This window comes from Triplophysa dalaica, chromosome 13 (assembly GCF_015846415.1).
Source record: "Triplophysa dalaica isolate WHDGS20190420 chromosome 13, ASM1584641v1, whole genome shotgun sequence".
In the NCBI taxonomy this organism is placed as follows: Eukaryota; Metazoa; Chordata; class Actinopteri; order Cypriniformes; family Nemacheilidae; genus Triplophysa; species Triplophysa dalaica.
Window position 1 is genome coordinate 6302563 of NC_079554.1, and position 23065 is coordinate 6325627.

Genomic DNA, 23065 nt, shown 5'->3' on the forward strand with positions numbered 1-23065 from the left:
TATTGGTCTGTTTGAACCCTTCATTAGGTAAAAAAACTCTGCGATAAAGTCATGTTTATGCTTTTCAACGCATTTTCGAATGAATTATCTATGTATATGAATTATCTATGTTATCTATATTTGTGCTTTTGTATTAAACATCTTGCTGTTATCAATGCTAATGCTTCTCAAACAAGCTTCTTCTTCTTCGTCGCTTGTCTTGGTTACACAAGCAACAAGCGCGTGGACACTGATGCCTTGTGGTCATTGCCTTTCGACACAGACAACGACGTAGAAGTATAAATGAAAACCTACACGTATGCTACGGCGTAGAGGCTACGGCATAGGTTTTACGCAGTACTAAAAATCTGGCTTAAGGGTTCGCTCAACCTGATTTTGCCAAGTGGTTGATGTCCTCAGGACAACATTTTGTTGACCCAAGGACAACATTTTTATAAATATTATCTAAACCCACACCAAACCCCAATCCTAAACATTATTTACCCCTAAAATCAGAGGAAAAATGATAAGTGAAAAACAATGGTCTTGAAACACCTAATCCTTGTTGGAAGATTAAACTTAAAATAAACTGTAAATTTATTTAAATGTTGTCCTAAGGACATCAACCACTTGGCAAAAACAAGAGAGCCTAAGGTTACACTTACTATTTCCACTGACATTTTTAATGTTGAATGAGTGTTTTCAATAAAGACATGAAAGATCTGATTTTTTTATTGTTATTATTTTTAGACACATTATGTTTGATAATACCCTTGCCTTGTGATCATATCACATTTTATGACAAATTTATTCAGAAAATCATGCCATTCTAAAAGGTTCAGATATTTTTTTAATTTTAATTTATTTAGTCTTAAAATGCCTACTCTCAGTTATATTTAGAGTGTATTCACATCCAGATTAGCTGAAGGCTTTAGGAATTACATCTCTTTGATATGAACCTCTCCCCTTTTGCAAGGGACCAACAATAATTGTACAGTTAATTCAAAAAAATGTTTGTGAACATCTCTTTTTGTGTCTCAGTCTGATGGCTTTATGAAAATATAAGTCCATTGCATTCTTAACAGTGAAAAATTGCCATGTGTCCTCTTGTTTTTTTGTCAGTGTAAAAGACAGGGCCTTTCTTCAGTTTGCAGCTGCTATGCGGTTGCTAAAAACTCAATTTCCACAAATGGTCTTAGACGTTAAGAGTGTCTGTTTCACTTAGATAACAGATGATTTAAGATTCATTCATAACAACTTGCACTTGTTCACATTCATGTTCTCTCTGATACAAAGATTACCCCGGAGGAGACCAGCCCTTTGGCAAATGCTCAGTGTTGCTGTTGGCAACACTGATTGCATGGATGTGTTCACATGGATGAGTGGGGGAGAATAGCTAACAAGTCTTACAACAGCACATGGCAGAAAGGAGCAACACCATCCCAGGAGTCAGTCTGCTATGTTTTCCTATCCTGCACCCAACACTAGCCCTTCAAGCATTCTTTAAATTTTTAAGATGCAACCGTGCAAATTATATACAACTTCTATGCCATACTGGAAAGCTACACTATCTCTAACATACAAGATCATTATCTAAACTTCTTAAGAAAGTCTGTCAGTGATTTACAACAGAACATTGAAATAACTGAGATGAACAAAGAGTTCCCAGGACCTGTGAGACATTTTGCACATCATTATCTTGAAAACGAATGGCTCAAAATTGAACATCTTAAACGTTGTTGATGTCGGCCCAGGTCATCTGTGGTTTCAGAGGTGGACTGATGGTGTGAGGGCAGTGAAAGAGGGCACTTGGGTTAGGAAGCTGGTAATTAGTTCAGTTCTAATCTACTGTATTTGAGTTGCTGGTTTTTATGCAGTCTATACACCAACAGAAGGACAGAGCAGATGCTGGTCACAGTGATGATGAAGATATTAATACTAGTGTTCCCTTAAGGTCTGCCTCGGAGGAAGTCAGAGGCATTAATTGTATAGATTCACAGCATGACAGATGCCTGCATTGCTGATTCTTTTAAATGAACAGCGTTGAAGTTTATGTTTTAGTTTAAAGATTTTATGTTGAATACTCAACTCAACTTTATTTATATAGCGCTTTTTACAATTTTCATTGTAACAAAGCAGCTGTACATGAGACACATTGAATACAAGTATGAATTCGAAAGCAGCCCCCCCCCGGCCAGGCAGATAGTGCAAAACAATTTGCAAACGGTGGTGAGGAACCCAAAACTCCCATCGAGAAAAAAAACCTCAGGGGAACCCAGGCCCAACCTGAATTCCAGTTCCCCTCTGGCAAAAGCTGCTGCCTCTGCACAAGCTCAACAGTGCTTGCACAACAAGGCTTAATAAAATATAAAAATTAAGGATTTAAGATTATCATTAACAATTTAGGCGCTAGATAAGAAAAGGATCTAACACCTGCACTCGATTTTGAAATTCTAGGTATTACCAACTGACAGGACGCCTAAGAGCGTAATGTGCCTTCGTAGAATACCTTCTACTGTATGTATATTGACCCTTTTAAAAAAGGACTGTGCCATTACCATGGTACAGTCACGTTATCAGATGGTACCATGTTGCTTTGATGTATGGCATGGTAATAAATGTTTCAAATATTTTTACAACATATTCAAATAAGGTGGTATAACTTATGCTCGGAAGATATTTTAAAGAAGACCAAGGTAGTACCCATACTACAACACAAAAATATTCTATTCACATTCAACCACATCCATTAAGATTAAATAACTAAGTAAATGGAGCAACTGGTCAAATGACAGAAGAAAAAAGAACAATGAAGAACAAAACGTTTTATCTTTACTCGTGAAGATGCAATTGATCTCCAGTGGCAGAAAGAAATTGATTGATAATGGAGCTGTTAAGCTATACTGAGAACACAATTTTCCTGTCATTACACTCTTGCAAGAAGGTTTAGTTTATAATTTAATTGACATTTATAAGTTACAAAAAGTGGTAGCTGAAGAATCGCAAAAATAAAGTAAAAATTATCACTTTAAAGAAATTGGTCACCCATATATGAAAATGACATGAGAACTTAAGCAATCAGTTTCTCATAAGTATTATTAAATTCATAACAGCAAATTTAACAGCTAAAATTAGTCATTTATTACGTTGCCCTGTTTTTAACATCACTTTGGCCAAAAGTAAAAGCATCTCCATGAAATACAAATATACATTCATTTACATATACAGCATCTCTCATGGATGTATCTCTCAATAGCAGACTGACCTCAGCCATAAATTGACATATCAACGATAGAAACATCATAGGCAAACAAGTACGCAGATCTGCATACCCATAAAACAAAAATAAGAGAAAATAAATATTCGGAACATCAAGTGGTCTCTTGCACCTCTAAAGCAATACACTGGGCATGCTATTCAGACACACAAGACATTTTAGTTAAAACAGTGGATCTCCACCACATGACATAATGCATGCAAGCTTAATTAGGAATATCAGAGCTGTTGTTACGATTTCCGTATTTGTGATGAATGAAGAGGAGCACCACACCAAGGAAGAAGCAGATTGAGCCCACGGTTATGTACGCGATGCCCAAGAAGGGGTTTTTTCCACCCATCCAGGAGATGGTGCTAAGGATCACACGCTTTCTGCCGTCGAAGCTGCGGACCGGATAGTCTGAGTACAAGTGGATAAGGAAATGAACTGAATTAAAGACAACTGTTTTTTGCATTGTTAGGGTACATCAAGCTCAAAAAGTGTGCCCACAGGTTCGTTGACAGGTTGATGCATATTGCACATAAAACTGGCAAGCTCCTATTTAATTTTGAATGGGTTTAAACATCTTCTGGAAGCAAATGCCTACAGTGATTTTGAAAGACAGTACAGTGTTGACCAGATGATTCCTTCCACCTATCCAAATTGGAAGAGCGCATCGAAGATATAAAACATTGGATGACTACTAATTTCCTTCTTTTAAATTCTAACAAAACAGAAATATTACTTATCACACCAAAAAACACGTAAACAGAATATCTCAGATTATAACCTGCAAAATTGAAGGCTGCACTGTTAAGTATTTTAGGCCGTCAGTCAGTTTACTGTTTGCTATATAGGTTTGTTGCATTATAAACCATAACGTCTTGTATCTACATTTAGCATTAATGATATTAATAATATAAATAGCATTAATAATCAGCATGTTAAGAGCATTTCATGAATCATGTTTAATCTGGGATTATTTAGAATCAGTTCTAGTATGAATGGCATGAAAATGCTACTAGTTTGTAACTTTGTAACTACTGCTCATGATCAATTATTTTCAGTTGTGACATTTAGTTGTCAGTTATTTTATTAAAATAGGCCACTAGGACATCGTTTTAGCACGAGTGCCTACAAATTGTGGGTATCTGAATAAATGGCCTGATAAAACGTCAATTTCAACTAATGGTGTTAAAAAGTAATTGAGTAAAATTAAAGGTACAGTTTGTAAGAATTTTGCAGGAAAATATTCATAAACCACTAGGCCAATGTTATATATTTTTTTCAGCTAAGTAATTACAATATCTCAAATGTTTCCAAATCGGCATTCTAAATAGTGGACTGGGGCCGTTTAGTCGCCTGTCAATGGCGTCATATCCGCGTTACCCTTTCTTACGACCTTTACTGATGTAGCAACCGCATGACACTCTCATAGACAGACGTCGAAGTAGTTTGTACCGTCGGTGCGCATAGCATTATTGCAAATGATGTGGGTACTTTCAAAATAACTTTTACTATGATTGATTTGAACACTTAAACTGCGCAGTGTTATCCCACCATCGAATTGGACAAATTACTGTAACATCCATGACTAACAATTTAGTTTAAAACCTTACATTACTCGGGTCTAATTCATTATAATTAAATAAAATGATTTCGTCAAACACAATATTTATTAAACTTTATTACTTTACCTTTTTCACTTACATGATTTCTCATTCCTGTCTGATTGATGTATCAACGGTACCATTAGCGATGGAGTTGAAGACAACATATCCCATAATTCCACGCTTCTACACAGCGTCATCAAGCAACGCGATTGTTGTTGTTATGATCGTGTGCCCTGTAGCTTCGATTTATACAAACTGTACCTTTAAAAATGACTCTTCTCAAAAACTACTCCGAGTACTAGTTACTCATTACTTTTTAGCCAGTGTTATTTAATGAATTATTAATGATCAAATTTAGAGATTTATATAGAAAATAGCAACTTTTAACCTTTAATGATGTATTAATGATGTCTTATTTAAGAGAATCGATCTGTGCAAGAATTTGAACAAAATTTACAACATTATAACTGGTAATGAACAGTTTGCCACACTACTTTGCATGTGTTCCATTCACATATGTTCCCTACTCAGTTATAAGGGCAGAGCACTTGATGGAGAACGATGGACAATTTTACCTCATGATATAGCCATTTGGATGACACTTGGTGAATGGAGTGATACAGGAACTCAACATTTCTCCAGATTTCGGACGAGCCTTTTTATTGTGTCCCTTTACCGCAGTGACTTTCAAGCATGCAAAACCGCCGTTTGATATGCGCCCTGCCTGCCGCACACTTTTGTCCTCCTCCAGAATTAAACTTAATTGGGTACAGGTGTCTTGAAATCTGTGACTCAAGATTTCCATGCGCGATTTGAGTGGACGTGGTCACAAGACGGGACAGATTATTCCCCTTAGCTAACCCAATGGTAAATAACATATAAAGTAGCAACGACAATGTAAGGGGAAAATACCGCAGTAAAAGTACCAGTACAGGACTAAGAAGGTACATTTCCTGAAAAAAACTACTCAATTACAGTAATTTTAATTAGTTACTTTACACCACTGTTCATGAGTTTAAAAATGTTTCAAAAAACGTCTTAAAGTAAACATTAATATTTACTCCTACATACTATATATTATAATATACACATGCAGGTCCTAAGAGTATTCAGCGTAAGGATACTGTAGGTGACCTCCAGAGTATAATTGCCTCTGGGTAATGTGGGTGTCATACTGTTTTTCTTCTGAATGATGCGATAGAGCTTTCTGAAGGTGGGAAGGGCAGCGGTGCGCATCCACACAATGAAATCCTCATTTATGAAGCCGTTGTTTTCCGGGTCTGTGTCCAGTTCATAAACAGGTTTGCCCCAGTTGATTGGCTTTGCTGTGTCTGGAAGATGAAGATTGTTTTAGTTATGTGTAAACAATGACCTAAAATGTCCTATATGTAAAATAGCTTTACCTTGAAAAACAGCTGTAAGATTTGGGTTATTGCTGCCAGGGTTTCTGAACTTGACATGCTTGTCTGTCCACCACGCAATTCCTTTTTTGGTTAGTGGAATTGGGTTCCTTGTTCCATTGGGATCAATGTAATACAATTCCAAAGTGTCTAAGGCAAGTAATAAAACAGTTTAAAATAACATTCTTTAGATAACACTCTGGGTGGGATGTGTAGTAGGATGGTATGTTTTTGGATCAAAGTCTTACCATTAAACATGCTGTTAGCAATAGCTCCACATGGGGCTATAGGCTTGTTTTCACTGGTATGGTACGGCTCACATTCTTTACTTGGTTCCTAAAAACATAAAATATGAACTTCTGTAACATATGGTGTCATTTAACAGTTTGATTTCACTTTTTAAATACATATATTTTGGATTTTCCTAATTCTTTTGCAGTTTTACTATGATAAATTACATTACAAGTGAAGTTTTCAGAAGTTTTGCATTAATGACAGCATGCAAACTAACATCATCACAGATTTGCTTAGCTCATTATTACAGAATCCTAAATATTTCAACAACTGCAGCATCCAATAAAGCATCATAACGTTTTGAAAATTACTCTGATAATGTCTTCCTGTGGCAAAAAGTAGGTGAAATGTATTTTGCAATATCACTTACACTGTATCTACACCGGACGAGACAGGCGCGACGCGACAAAATACATTAGAAACGCATTAGAACCCATGATAATTTCAAATATTGTCCACACAGGATGCGGCACGGTGAGACGTGACAAACCCATTAAAGCATTGTTCAGACAGCCAGAGGTTTTGTTGCGGTGTGTCGTTGTCTCTTGCTATGAGATTGTTTGAAAGCATTTCTGGCTTTGGTTATCCTAGTAACAGTTTGAACAAACCATCCAGTAACTGACGAGAGACGGTAGACGTGAGCTCCACTCCTTTACTCCTATTGGTAGTCGCTCGAGAATGTCGCTCGTCATTTGCATAAAGTTGAACAATTCTCAACTTTTATCTCTTGACTCCCATCGCTGGACACGCCCAATTTCTGTCGCCAATGGTAACTGTCGCTAGTGTCGCCGGAAGTTGCCAGCTCTCCATTGAAATGAATGAGATCGCATCATTCTGCCGCTGCTAGTTTCTGGATGTCTGAATGGGACTTTAGAACAAGCAGGTTGTCACGCGGCGTCGCGTCCGATGTAGACACGGTGTAAGTCAAAGTTAACCAAAAACAGGCAAAGAGATGTTTTAAATTCCAAGTTGCCAATCCCTTCTGTCATACAGCACTTGTGCTGACATGCATTAGCTTAAAGCATAATTTACCATCACAAAGTTGAACACAAAACTTGTAATACCTTAAGAGAGCCCTCGTCTCCGTTAAGCTGGCTGTCATCTCTGGACTTGACATACCGCCGATGGTTTTGGTAAAAATTTGAGAGGCCGTAGTACATGAAGACATTACTCTGAGAAAACATATTAAAAAGTATCTAAATGTGAACTGTTATTATGACGGCAGGCCATTCATTCCAGTAATTCAACATCCATAAAAAACTGAAGAAAAGAAAAATCTAAATGTTAATGAATAATATCAAGGTCAAGGGATTTAAAGCTGTTTTTAAGCCTGTTGTTATGATCATATGTCACAATGAATACAACGACAAATATTTTACTTTATCAATACAGAATATGCCATTAAAGCAAATTAATGATAATGGAAGTTTGTGGGACAAGGTAAACACCGAAATAAACGCTACAATGCACAACGTTATAAAATTAGAGCCAGGTAACTTACATTTTGTTTTAAAATTAGATTAGTGAACTGATTTGTTGACCCAACTGATTTGTTGACAAATGTCTTATATAGACTTTAGTTAAGTTTTTATCTGGTAGTAGAATCACCTAATGCTGTCGATGATTTAACATGTAAGTTACTGAACCCGGAACTAATAAATACTGTAGGAGAGTACATACTCACATCGAAAGGCTGGTCTAAACTGAAGGCAAGGACACATTTGCATGGAGTCGTGTTGTTCCAGCTGTGGTTTATAGAGCAGTTAAAACACGGACTGGACATATCAGTCCCAGTATAATCGATCTACAAACAAGTGAAACATACATGCTAAACACACTGTTGCATTACATCCGAGTGAAAATTGTAAAATGAACACCTCACGGTCCCTTAATTCAGTCTAAGCAAATTAATTTGAGTTCAATTACGATAAAACCACAGACTCGGACCTCAAACTCTTTGATATTGTTGGATGTCACGTATAGGCCGATTCCTATAGGGATGAAGATGAGGCCAATGACGAAGAAAGCGGGCAGCACTGTCCCCGCGGTTAAGATGGGCTGCCAGGCGGGTAAGCGTTGCTGTTTGAACGCCGTGTTGTCGGGCTTTCTGGTCCTTATAGCGGTGTCGCCGAGCCCTGCGGATCCGGGATGATGCCCGTCTTCCTCTTTCGCGCTGTAGCTGGACGCCATCATAGCTTGCTACAAGCTACCAGCCTAAAAAACTATACTAAAATATACAGATAAGACAGTTCCTTAACTGTAAATTGGTCGCGGTACCAAATTTAAATAGAAACACGATTTCTCTGTCTTCTGAAATAGATTATTTCTACTCTACTCCAATGTTCTCCGGTAGTAAAGTTGTCTGTTGGGTTGGTTAAGGCGGTGCTAAGGAAGAATCATCAAGTGGTGTCCGATTTGCGAAAAAGAATCGTTTATTTGAGCGGGTCACCTGATTCAGTTGAACTGAGTCGCAAAGCTTTTGTTGTCAGTGAAGTGGAAAGTTGATTTCCAAAAATAACTACAAAGTAAGAAATATTTTGCGATCAAAATCTGAAAAATCTGAAAAAATCTGAATTAATAATTTCTTGTAAAAATATATTAATTTGGTACCAACAAAATCGGCATGTATATCAAATTTGAACACATATAAATGTAATAATTACAGCTGAAATTCCCAAAATTTCGATTTAAATTAATTGATTCATTTAGATCGCAATTAAGCATTTATTTACAATTAATCTTTTTTAATGTTGTGTAATCTTTTCAATCTTTTTGTAATCTTTTTTTCTGGGATTACAGGGCGACTCATTCGAACCTGTGAACAGGTTCTTTGAACTACTTCATTTAAAGAACCGTTTAAACAATTCGATAAAAGAATCACTTTCCCAGCATCAGAGAGGCGTGTCCTCACACGTGACACAACTGCATTTTAAATTATAGAGAATACAATTAAATTGATAGTAAAATTGCATTTATACAATTGCTTTTACTATTACAAGACGGTTTTTTGTAATCTCAATAAGGGTAAGATGTTTACCGAGAGCATTCACATTTACTTTCAGATTTTATTGATTGTCTGCGTGTAGGGCCCATAATGCAGTGGCTGGAAAATTCCAAACAAATGAGATGGTTTAGGCTAATATGTTTGTATATGTAACCATGCAGGTGCTCGCCCACAAATAGAGATGATACAGGTCCACTTTATTACAGAAGAGCAACTATAAAACGGAATGTGCAGAGACTCAATGCTTATAACTGAATAACAATTTTTGAATGTCTGGACAATGCTACAAAGAAACATTTGAATCTTAATTTATGCACTTCTGTATTAGTATTCTAAATAGTCAAAGACATTCCTCTGTTTCTCAGTTTTTGTCTTGTTTTACTTGAAGGCAGTGATCATTCATGAATTAAAAATTAATATGAGATCAATCAGTTTTAAACAATTATATTTCTTATGAATAAAATAAACAAAACAACTTGCACTTGACTTGTGTATAGTATATATTGCTGATTCAGTGTCAGCAAAAGGTTTAAACAAGGTACACAATTTGTACCACAAGATGGCGGAAGACACCAAAGTAAGGACTTGCTGTGGTAAAAATTGTCTCGACAGCTAAACAAATCTCACTGAAATGCACATATAGATTTGCCCAGTTTTCGGAAGGTCTGTCATTGTGTGTTTAGACTTTTGTTTTACAATAGCTTTGTCTTCAGATTCTTGAACTCTTCAACCTTGTCCTCCGTTTTAAGCACTTTCTTTTAAAGGCCCATTGATCAGCTTTAAGGTCTGTGCTTTATACTGTAAGGTGTTTTACTTTCAAGTTTTCTTTTATTCTTTGAGTCCGTACGCCGAAAGCTTGACCAACTTCATACATGCTGTCAGCTCTGTGATTCCAGTTTTGCCAGCTTGGCAGTCGTCTGCTTATGTTCCTCAGCAAACATGGCTGCATTTATTTGAGCACTACCTCCAACCTTTTAGATTATTCAGCTGTCTTATTTAGCTTTTTTGTTGATAGCCTCAATAAACTTATTTTTAAATTCTGTAGCTGTTTTAGTCCTGGGACACCTGGGTTTAAAGCTGCCTCGTTCACCATCACTGCAAATTATTTCTACCACATTAGCTCCTTTAGAACTGGCTTTATTGAAGTTTAAAGCTCACAAAGTGTTAAAATTGGATAAAGAAAATAGACGGATACATATTTGATATGTTTTTCTAAATGACTATCATACAGTTTTATCCACACACCACTGTGCATGGAAGGTTTAAGAATAAATTTGAGAGTGCTGAATAAACTAGATGGGCCTACTATAATAATCTCATTTAGAAAATCCTGTTTGGTTGCCCAGTAGTGTATCTCTGAGTGAAGTGTCGTATTGCAACCGCAAGGATGTTTGTATAAAGCTGAAAATTCAATGCGAGTGTAAAATTCCATTATGGCAAAAACTTTCCCTTGACTTGGAGAATTGGACACACCTGTGTTAATGCAGATAATATTCATAAAAGAGAGGTGATATAAGCCAAGGGCTTTGCCCTATAAAATACTTGCTAGAAAAACGTAATGAGTCATTTCATGTTTAGAGTATTAAAAAATTCTAGAATTCCATAATAATCCTTTTATAACTTTAAAACAAAAGTTTCTTGAGCATTTAAAAAGAGGATACAGAAGCTAAGGGCATACAGTTTAAATATTGGGTCAGAATTGGAACCAATTCCCACTATTAACTAACTACGACTTTTGCCTCAATAGACTCCTAATAACTGCTTATAAGGTAGTTTTAAGGTTTAGGTATAGGATTAAGGGATATAGAACAAGGTAATGCACAATGCATGTTAACAAGCAAGTAGGCTAGTTGATGAATTTGTGTATCTTATATAAAGTGTTTTAAAACAGCCCCAGAAGCAGCCCTGATTTGATTACACTTTTCATCTTGACAAATTTCTACAATGAATTAAACAACTTGTAATACAGAGAATACTTTTTAAACTTTATTTTGCATACAATTTCAGCAGGGGAAATGACCCAATTGCAGGCAGCAGTGACGGGGTTAAAAAGGGGGTTTATTATACATTAAACACAAAAGACAGGAACAAAACGATAGCCCACGAGGGGGTAAAACAAGAGACGATAGAAATAATAGGAACAAGCAAACATGAACAAGACTAACTAATACTACACTTAACAACACTAGACATGAACAAGACTTTTCTTACTTTCAAATACTCACAAAATAACAGTGAAATAACAGTGACTGTTTGAAGTGTATGGGAACAGAGGTACAGGGCGGGAAACGCAGACGAGACCCGGAGAGAGAGTGGAAGGCCAAAAGGGACAAAAACGTCCCTCTCCATATAAAACAGGGAGTTCTGCCTCAAAACCAAGAAATATCTGACAAGACGAGGCATAATCATGACATATAGTCAATATGTCTCATGTACAGCTGCTTTGTAAGCTGTAGTTTGTACTTGTAAACTATCTCCAGTTTGTATATGTAAACTATCTGGCACATCCCATTTTGTTAGCCTATGACACGTGAGACCCATGTGTGTTTAAAATCATTGACATCATACCATGCATAATGCTGTTGTTGAATCTGAATGTTTATTCAGATCACAGGAACTTTGGCTTAGGGGAAGACAAAGACTATGTTTTTAGAACAACATCATAATGATTGAAAACGAATATTTTTCATTTACATTGCAAGAATGCATGAATCATGTAACTTTTAGCTCCAGATCTTGCTGGTTTCCTCGAGGATCACAGAGACAGATATGACAAAATTCTTCTTGATGAATGCTTGCATGAAAGGACAAAACCCTGACAGTGGTACAACATTTCTCTTCTGGTTTCGAGCAGAAAACCGACCAATCTGAATGTAGATCCGAAAGATTTGAACATTTACAAACCAGTCAGACAGCACACATATCTGCAGAGCAGCAGTGAAGCATGCTAAACAATCCAGAAACCCTGTCTTCTAATTTTTTCCTCCCAACTTTTCTGCTTTCTCAGCAGGAGATATTGAAATGCTAAACCACCATGATTAATCAGCCGCTTGTTGCTGAAAATGCCGTAAGCTGCTCGGCTGAGAGAAAAGCAAACAGACACCAAGGGGCCTATGTGCTGTCAAAGCCTGAAAGAATACGCTCAACTCAACTCAACTTCATTTATATAGCACTTTTTACAATTTTCATTGTTACAAAGCAGCTGTACATGAGACACATTGAATACAAGAAAAACAACTAAAGGCATATACGTTTAAAAACAAGAAAAAGGTGAAAACAACAAGAGACAGACATACAATTGCTCCACACACACAATATGCATACATACTTACACACATTGACATAGATGCACACACGCAAACACACTCGCACACACGCACAGTGAAAGCACACATAGAAGAGAGAACCACAGGTCAAATATTAAACAGACTATAAATTCTTATATGCAATATTAACCCTGTTCTACTAGAGCTACTCTTCAGCTCCAACCCCAATCAAACACACCTGGGTTGCTTGATAATTACAGACAGGTGTGCTGAAGCAGGGTTGAAGCTGCAATTTGCAGGACAGTAGCTCACCAGGTCCAGGGTGGAAGATCCCTGCTGTATACGGTATTACTTCTACATTTTACACCATTTTCACAAACTTTGATCCCAAAAAAATTGTTGTTAAATTGCTAGAGTGCTTAGTGGGATGGATCACTGGGGTTATCTAGAAAGCTGGTTAGTTTAAGGGTGAGTTTGCTGATAACCCCAACTTTCAGTTCCAAAAACGGAGATAACTTTCAGGGTATGTAAGTAACTATAGAAACTCACTCTCTGAAGATAACCTGCTCAGGAGCAGCTTATGTTCCAGTTTTAGTTAATTTTAAGGAAATGTTACAATTTCCAACGGTTAAAGGATGTTAATAGTGAGGTATTTTAACCCCAGAGGAATTGCATATCATCTTGTCCACTTATAAGGCAATATTTTATTTTTTGTCAATATATTATGGGTTGGGTTAAAGATAGTTGTGCTCTAATGGTTGGAGTGCCAGATTTAAATCTCAAAGATAGCAAATTCAATTCCCAGGCTCCGAGGTTTCATTAGGCAACCCCCAATGGGATCACCAGGGTATATTGTTAACATATTTAAATTCTTATTATAATTTTATATCGATTTACATTAAAAAATACATCAAAACTTAGATTTAAGGTTTTTTATACTGACTGTATTCCTTAAAAATGTATTTCTGATCCTCAGCCTCCTCCTAGAGTTTAGTATTGAAAGGCCATTCTCCCAATTACAATTAGCCTTTCAGAATATACCGTTTTCACCTCTTTTAACTTCAACATCTTTACTTCGGAAAGCCTTGGCATTTTAGCAAACAAAGTCATAAAGAAACAAACAAAATGTATGTGTATTTGAAACGGATATATATGGGCTATATGACATATTGGACATGTGACTGGGCCTAACATTTTAAACCTCTACCTCTGTCACAGCAGATCTTCATCCTCTACTGCAATTTAATTATCATACATGGTGTAGTGTACTGAAAAGTATTATACAATTTTTCCCCAAAAATTATGACCAATTAAGTAGTTTCTAGAATTAAAAGAGTTTCCATTAATATGAATACATCAGCAACTGTTGGAAATATAGCTGATACAAGCTAGAGTCAGTTTTCAGAAAACTCAACAATGATAGATTTTGGTTAAATACAAAAACACAATTTTGGTAGACAAAGGTAGACTCATTAAAATAACAGTCACAAACATCTCAACAAATCTACTCTTTATGTAACAAAGATAGCCATGATGAGTATATATTTTAAATATTGTGGTATAAAAATAGTGCATGTATTTAAAATATTTATATACTTAATTAAATAATTAATTCATAGCGTTTATGGTTTGATAAACACATAACCTAAAATATACAATTTTAAGATTTGTGTCCCGCACAAAAATTTGCTATGACATTTTTTTTAGTTTTGCCAGCAGACGTTAGCTTAACCACTCACAACAGGCCACAACAGTACAGTTAACACAACAGTAATTATAGTCCAACAGAGATCAGTAACCTACGTCATTACTTTTTGATTCTAAAAGGATAAGACAAAGATAATTGGGATAATATCTACAGTACATAGGGCCGTTCACAGCATATCTTCAAGTACTGTATGACAACAGAAGCATTAGTTTAGGCACAACACGGTTAGCATATCAATATATCCGGTTTTCAAAGTATAGTAATTCCACCACCAATAACTAACTTTTGTAAATGGGAAACAAACACACTTCTCACTCGATGCTCAGAGCTTAATCTGAAACATTTTCCAAATTATAGTGATCATATGTTCATTCGCACAGCAAGATAAAGCGGTTGTTATACTGGAGATAAAGAGTCAATGCCTAAACAGAGAACTAGAACAAAATACAAAAGCTTAAACTTTTGTTATTCATATACACACACATAAATCATCTATAATATCATTTACTTGGATCAAAATCATTATTGGGCAGAAAAATATTGATTTAATTATTTACTATTGAAAGATAATACTGATGAATAATTAATTTTTATAAGAGCTACACAAAAGGATATAACTGAAGCTAGTTTGAGCTAAGAAATCCACACCTTCATATGTTTTTTGTAGACAGCCTGCACTATTTCTCCTTGAAAAATTTCCCTAATCATCAATACAGAATTCTGTTTTAAGTTTAGCCATATTCATGAACTTTAACTATAAAATTGTTGCTTTTTAAAGAAAAACAATTTTGTTTTTAGTCGCAGAGTCCCTGAGGCTTCTCTGCAGACTCTCAAGCTCCAGATTGAGGAGCTACTGGAGTCATCCCAGGGGGTGGAAAGTATTTCCAGGCAAATTGAGGAGATTGTCGCCACCGTACAGGGAGCAGCACAGAGGGCAAATTTGGTAACAGTCCTAAAAGACACTTATGTGTCCGATTTGCAGAGGTACAAAAAACATTTAATCTCAAAATGTGCTAACCAAAACTCTCTGAACTAGAAGGAAGAAATGTAATGCTAAAACAGAGTTGTGGATGTGGCTCATCTTAAATCATGTGTGACGGGGTAAGAGACACGACACACACACACAAGATGGCAGTTCAAACAACCCCAGCGGGGAATTTATTAGACGGCTTTCATTCACGCGTCCAACATAAATATATCGGTGTGCTTGCTCTTTAAAAACTCGCCAGTCCGTGCTCGTGTTGGGGTGCCTTCTCTCGGTCTCCCTCGCTGTTCCTCCTCTCTCGGTCTCCCTCTCTGTTCCTCCACTCTCGCGCTCTGGGGGTCAATAAGGCACAGCGGTGGGTGCGGCCGGTGCGGACCCAGAGTACTGGGAGCACGCGGCTTTTCCCAGGCGACGCTGATCTCCGATCTGTGCCTCGCCACACGTTTGAGCTATTCAATGATGCTGTACATTGGTTTGCAAGTGTGTGGCCTTTGTTTACTGGGGTTTTTAACTTCTCATTTTTGAAGATGATAATTGATGACAGCTGACTTTCTGTTTTCAAAATAAGTTGTATCGTCGGTGTCCTTCTAAAACCTTTTATGACCAAATTAACTGTTTTTCCGAAGAAAATTAAAAACATATTTTTAAATGATTAAATACAGTGTTGTCAAAGTTGACAACGAAAACCTACTGACAATCATAAAGGGTGACTAATAGTAATGTTTTAAGCTAAAAAAATAATAATCACAAAATATGGAGATTTGAGGTTTTGAAAGGACAAGAAGATATGTTCATCTGCAACAGCTGCAGTTTATCATTACTTAAAAAAAAAAAAATCAGCAACAATAGAACAACCAGTGTTCTCTTCATGCTGCAGGAGTGTGATTGCATGCAAGGTTTGCATGCAACAGTGGATGGAGAACTCAACACAATGTCCAAAATGTAGAGCGGAAGATATTGTTATTACCAAAGTTGCAGGCCTTTCCAGCGTTCTTGAAATAACCAAGAGCTTTAGTTCTGTGTAAAATAATTAAACAATATTTCCACATCTTGCATCTGTTCAGGTTCAAGAAAATCTAAAACATGGGCTTGTTGTCAGCATGGAGCTGTTTTTTTTTGTGAATTTGGCATTGGCTGGAATAGATGTAGCAATAAAAGCATTTCGGGTAACATTTCATTCGGTTACATGTGATTTGAGCATAAAATAAAGTTTTTGCAGTTTACACTTGTTTACTAACTGACATACACATCTGCATGCAGGCTCCTAGCTGTGCTGATACATTGATGGTTCTTATGTGTGTTCTTTGTTCTCATACAGCTATCCCATATTCATGGCAGAACAGATGAAATGTATATTACTTTAACTGGCATATGGAGAGGGGATAAAGTAGATTGAAAGATACAGTCAACCCCTCTAGTTGACAGGATTACCGTCATAGTTCAGATAAGGTAAATCTATGGAAGACAGACCATCCTATAGATCTCATCCCAATTTCCTAAAGCAATGAAAACCTGGCCTAAAGAGTTACAGGTTGTAGGATTAACATTTTCTAACACGAGGGAAACAATTATTATGTGACCCCAGTTTGTGGTTAAACCGGGCTTAATATGTCGTTAGTATGAATAAGCACAATGTCTAATGTACAAATCAACTGTATCCTAGAGACCACAATATATTTGTTTGGGAATAACAGGAAAACCTGTGGATAAACACAGAAAAAGCCTTCATTATTCAATTAAGCCTTTATGTTATTCAATTAAACCACATTAATAGCATGAAAAACATAATGGATTAAGTTGATAAGAGACACATTTTTGTTAACAATAAACATTAAAAGAAGAAAAAATTGCTGGACAGGCTTGAATCAGGAGAAGACTTTAAACCTCATCTAACCCATAAAGAGACCGCGCATTTAACGCTGTGTGCCTGGGGAAAACGATCCAACCGACTTTCTATTGCCAGAAGCTGCCTTCTTTCCATTTCTGACTTATAACAGAAAACATAACAATACCTATACACTGCTGTGTGACAGGGTGTAGAGCCAAAAAGGTAACAAACACAGAAAAAGTCCAGTGTGCGTGTTCAGGGGTCCTGTGTACAACCCTCTTAACCTAGCGGGTCTGATATGCGGGGCTGTCTGGTGGCTCCAGAAAACATATATTAAAGTGCACACACTTGTCAGTATCAGACTCGTACAGACTCTTATTCTGCCGGTCAGAATAAAGGCCGTACAGAACGATGGGCGATTTGACCAATCGGGTGAGAGGGGCGTTACAGCGCCGCCCACATGTACGAATGCCAAATTGATTTCGAAATCCGTTTTTTAAACGGCAAACGAAAAATGAAAGAACGAGTCATTTTTCATTTTCCATTAATTTATTTCAAATAGGATATCAAATGAATAAAACGTACACGGACCACTTAACATTCAACTTTCAAATATTTTTTAACTTACAAAAGTTTCATCAATGTAAAACTTGCAATAATACATTGTATTCTATTTTATATTTTTTCATAATTACCTCTCTCTACTTTGTATTATCTGTATGTATGCTGTAAATGTAAAAGGGCTTTAAAACACATTTTGAATAAAATTTTACTCAATTTGGTTGAAATTCATTTGAAGATGCTAATATGGGGCACAATGTCACAGCTTGTAAATACATGCGCCATTATTATATAATCATTAGATGATAAATAATCAAGAAAGTCATGAAGACATCATGAGCCGGAGGATCATGATGATTCTGATTGGCTGATGGCACCTCTGCAACATTAGGTTCCAAGCCCGTCTGTGATGTCAAAGGCAGTAGACATGGAAAAATCTATACTTTAAAAATAAATGTGTTATTTCAACCCATGTCTGGTTGCTTTAATACAGACACACCTTAATGTTGGTTCAAATAAATGAAAAAAAAAACATAATTTTTTCAACCATGAGGATAAAAACAATTTTTTTGAGTATGTATTTCATGCTTTCAAAAAGCCAAACAATAAACTTGATTTTGTCAAAATATGTGTTTGCTTCGAAATCGCCGTCAATACCAGATGGTATAGTTATGAGATTGACCATTAAGTGAGAACTAGACTAGACGCTAACCAGCAAAACCTTGACTTTTTGGTTTGTAATCTTGGACAAAAAATAAACCAATATACTGTATATGGGCAATAATCCCTGAGGAAAAACAGAGGTTTAAAATGAGTTGTTTAACCTCCTAAATGTGAGATGGTTTAACCATCACACTTACAGTGGATGAGGTTTGTTCTGACCTTAAAGAAAGAAGTAAAGGTCAAATCTGACAGTAGATAATGACAAACATACCTGTGTTGTAAATGGACATCGTGATCTGACGCCTACTAATCTTGGGTGCACCGGTTTCAGTATGCCTCCCCTGAGATCCATCTGGCCGTGTTGCTCCATGAGGTCATGGTAGTGGGTGTCTGCACCTACTTATTTTTGCGACACTGCCAAGCAGATGGACTCACAGCGTAAAAGGTTCCTGTGTTTTAGGATGAACTGAGAAATGATGAGTCAGCCAGGATGGTGCCTTCAAAAATTCCCTAGCCTGGCAATGTCCTTGACACCCTCAGAAGGGAGGACCCATCCACATCATAACAGAATTCAATGACGTGCCATCTTTCATTAACCTATCTGTGAGTGATGGATTAACCTCAGAGGGCAGAAACAGAGTCATAGATTAATAAGAAAGACTTTGCCTTCACTCATCCTGTCATGGTTTTTGAGAGATGAGACAAAATGTACTGTAACTACTGTATTCTTTAATTATTAATTATCCTATGTGTAAATTTTAATGCACCCTTAAAAGTTTTCGAGATGTAGCACCTCAAAATATACCATTGGTTCATTAAACAGTACTGTAAAATATCCCAACTTCAGGGGTCCATAACTTAAAAATGCTACAGTAAAAATGTCTGCTTTTTGGCAAGATGGTAGTCAGGAATACTGGGTATAACTCCAAAGAAAGTCGAGATATGGCACCCCAAAATGTCCCAAAAGTTTATTGGCCATCGTACTGTTTTGTGACATATGCCAATTCCCAAAATGCTACATTAAATCTGTCTGTTTTCATGCATGACATCAAGACAAGGTAAAACCTAGCTGTGGAACTTTTAACGCACCATCTAAGACATACCTGTACGGAAACACAGTTCTGACATTAGACATTTTCTGTACATAAAACAAGTGAAAAAGTTTACATGAATCTATATACATGTAATAGATGTGTGTATAACCCACTGGCTAAGAACAAAAAGAGTATAATAAATTGTATAAGAGCAATTGATCAGAAAAAAATTCGAATAAGCTTTATTTTCCAATTGTGCACAAAGACAAGCAACATGTTGTGATTTCAGGAGGTCAGAATGAAAAAATACAGTATAGACAAACAAAGGAAATGAAAAAAAATAAATATATAGAATAAAAATAAAATACATCAATGAATAAAATAATTAATTTACATAAGAGGTAAGAAGGAAAGTTAACTATATATATGTAAAGTATAACAAAACTGTGTATACTATGCTTTTTACAAATATAGACGTAATTTACTTAATTATGCATAAACCATATTGCATGCTCTGCACTAGAGTATTGCACATTCAAACATGTAGGTACTTTTGAATGTGATTAATATTCATGGTGGAGATAGGTTGCCTAAAAACTGTTCTATCAAAGTTATATTGAGGATGGTAAGGGGAGTGAGTGATGGAGGTTCCACGTGAAGTTCACGGTCATCTCAATGTTAAATAGACATCAAATTGACGTCAAACATCGGCATCAAAGAATTGGTCAAAAATGCAAATCAAATCGATGTCAAAATTTGACATCAAATTGACATCAAGTTTTGACGTTAATTTGATTAGCAATTTCTTTTACATTTTTTAACAAATTGATGTCCTATTCTAGACCAATAAATAATGAAACAACAGTACTTAATGTAAGACATGTTTTATTAAATACAATCAGCTACAATTCCAGAAATTTAAAATGTTCTTAAACCACTAATAAATATAAAATCCTCCTTGAATTACTTTTTAATTAAATATTAACATTTAAATTGATATATAAATATTAAGTGATCAGGAAAAAGCCATCACATGACAAAATTGTACATATTACAGGTTTTGATATCATATGAAAGCTCTCAAGCCCTTTCCATTTGTTAAAAACATTTACATTTACGTGTAGTTATTTAGCAGACGCTTTTATCCAAAGCGACTTACAGTGCACTTATTACAGGGACAATCCCCCTGGAGCAACGGGGAGTAAAGTGTCTTGCTCAAGGACACACTGGTGGTGGCTACTAGGATAGAACCAGCAACCTTTTGATTTACCAGTTCAGTGGTTTAACCCACTAGACCACCCACTCCATAAAAACAATTTGTAAATTAAATAAAAACAGTTTTGGAAAGGGCTTAATAGCTTTCATATGATCCTAAAACCAGTATTTTTTATTTCACCATGTGATGGGTTTTCCCAGATCATATCCCAAATGAACAAAAATAATTTTGATAAACAATTGGCTTAAGGCCTACTTATTCAGAATCTGAACACACATCAATCGCCGATTTCCCCTTTTGTCGTCCCATACCCCCACATCTATCGGGAGCAGACCGGAGATTTTTTAGCTGTATTTTTTTATTTCAGCCTCTGATAATGAAGGTTTGGACTGCTGTAGTGCACCTAAATGAAGATGAAACCACAATTAGCACACCTTTTAAGACATTAAAATATACCTAACATTTTTCGGCAACCATCACTTGTACATAGAAGTTAATGCAAGTTGCTGCTCTTAAATGTTTATTAACACTAAGATGTTCCCAGGTTTAAATAAGTATCTGTTAAATTTAGAAATGTGCACTACTTGCAAATATTTAAGAGTTGTTAAATGTTTTAAATGTGTCAGTTTACTAAGATAAGATTGTAATTTAAGCATTACATGTTTAATTTACTTAAAATGTAGCATATGTTGATAGACACTACATCCTCTAATCATACAAGAAAAGTAATGTAGTACCTATTATAACACGACATAGCCGTGTTTTCCAAAGGCCTTCTTCATTCCTGAGCCATCCATATTCATTGTTGACATCAATTTGTTTGTAAGAATTCTGAAAAAAAAGACAACCATATCAGTATTCAATGATTGTTAAGATTGTTGAACAATACAACTAAGTGACCAGAACAGCTGAGAAGTTTTCCTTTGAGCACAGTAACACAAATGGTCATTGAACCAGCTTTTGGTACCTTTAGTAGTGTGGGCTGGTCCTGCTTGACACAGTGGACCTTCTACCAGGACATTTTAGAACACTTCATCAGTGTGTATCAAATTATGAATTATAATTATGGGTATGTTTCGCTTTGTCGCATAGCATCGGTAAAGAGATTCAAATGAGGGCATTTTTATTTTATCCGAATATTAATTGCAAAACTAACATTACTCACTGACATTTCTAAATCGTTAACTCAACGTTACACGCTTAATGGATCGCACATTAACATTACCTCAGAAATCTTCACGGTACTTCTGGCGGGATATTTCAACTCACCAGATTCTAATATATCGCCAAGTCATATATTTCATCAAAACACAATCTTCTAGGTTTTCAAAGTTACCCAATATATATCGTATTTTTTATTTCATGAGATGTTTATTACTCACCTGATAAAAAGCGACAACCTTGTCCAATGCTTCGACCGCATAGCAAACACTGGCCTCTACGCAAGACGTGATGACGTACGTTTCAACGGTCAACGTAGTAAATCCTCCAAATATTTTTATAAATTTTATATTTTTACGTGTATGTATAAAATAATATGTTATACTACATTTGCATCAAATTTCACACAAAAAATAAATTAATTGTTGTAGTCCATTCACTAACTTCAGCTGCTGAGAAACCCGGAAATGTGAAATAGGCCATGGCGCCGTCTACAGGTGGTATTAAGAAATACATAAGACAGATAATAAATGGGCATTAAAACTACAGAGAATGAATGGGCATTGTAGGCCCAACATTTTTCATAATAAAATTAATGATTAATTAATGATTATTAATAAAAATTAAGGAAAAATAAAAATTTATAAAAAATTTATAAGAGTTTTTTGACTAAAATGAACATGAAGTTGTAATACTGTAAAAATGGTACATACATTATAAGGTATTACAATTTTATGAGTATTTTCAATTACAGCAATGTTTTTCTAATTTTACAGTAATATAATATCACTATAAATAACAAAAATAAGGATACATAATACTTTATGTGGGGTTACAGCAAAAATGCTGCTTTTGTTTTTAATATTTTAAATTGTAATTACATCTGAATGTATTATTGGCAAATCAGTATATTTTCTTGTAAAATTTAACAATCACTGTTTCCTTTTATTTCAGCATGAGTATTTACATACTTTTAAAAAAAGTGTTTTTTACCACAGAAGTTACAGCAGTCCACTTTCATGTACAAATCCAAGAACTGCTTCAAAAGATGTGACAAATAGATGCATTTTGAGGGGCCAGTTAGAAGAAAAATGCTA

General features: G+C 35.8%; 1 protein-coding gene and 1 long non-coding RNA gene across 2 annotated transcripts; both read right to left on the reverse strand.

Moving 5' to 3' along the window:
• Positions 1 to 2789: 2789 nt before the first annotated feature.
• tmem30ab (transmembrane protein 30Ab) lies at positions 2790 to 8937 on the reverse strand. Its single transcript, XM_056764785.1, has 7 exons — positions 8490 to 8937; positions 8227 to 8346; positions 7607 to 7714; positions 6497 to 6584; positions 6252 to 6398; positions 5973 to 6179; positions 2790 to 3655 (listed from the first exon to the last, which is right to left on the reverse strand). The coding sequence occupies exons 1-7, from the start codon at positions 8733 to 8735 to the stop codon at positions 3462 to 3464; spliced, it is 1110 nt and encodes a 369-aa protein (XP_056620763.1). The 5' UTR covers positions 8736 to 8937; the 3' UTR covers positions 2790 to 3461.
• An 11522-nt stretch (positions 8938 to 20459) lies between these two features.
• On the reverse strand, positions 20460 to 22564 carry LOC130434484 (uncharacterized). The gene is made up of 3 exons (XR_008908683.1): positions 22190 to 22564; positions 21545 to 21638; positions 20460 to 21210 (listed from the first exon to the last, which is right to left on the reverse strand). It is a non-coding gene; the product is annotated as an uncharacterized LOC130434484 (long non-coding RNA).
• Between the last annotated feature and the right edge of the window lie 501 nt (positions 22565 to 23065).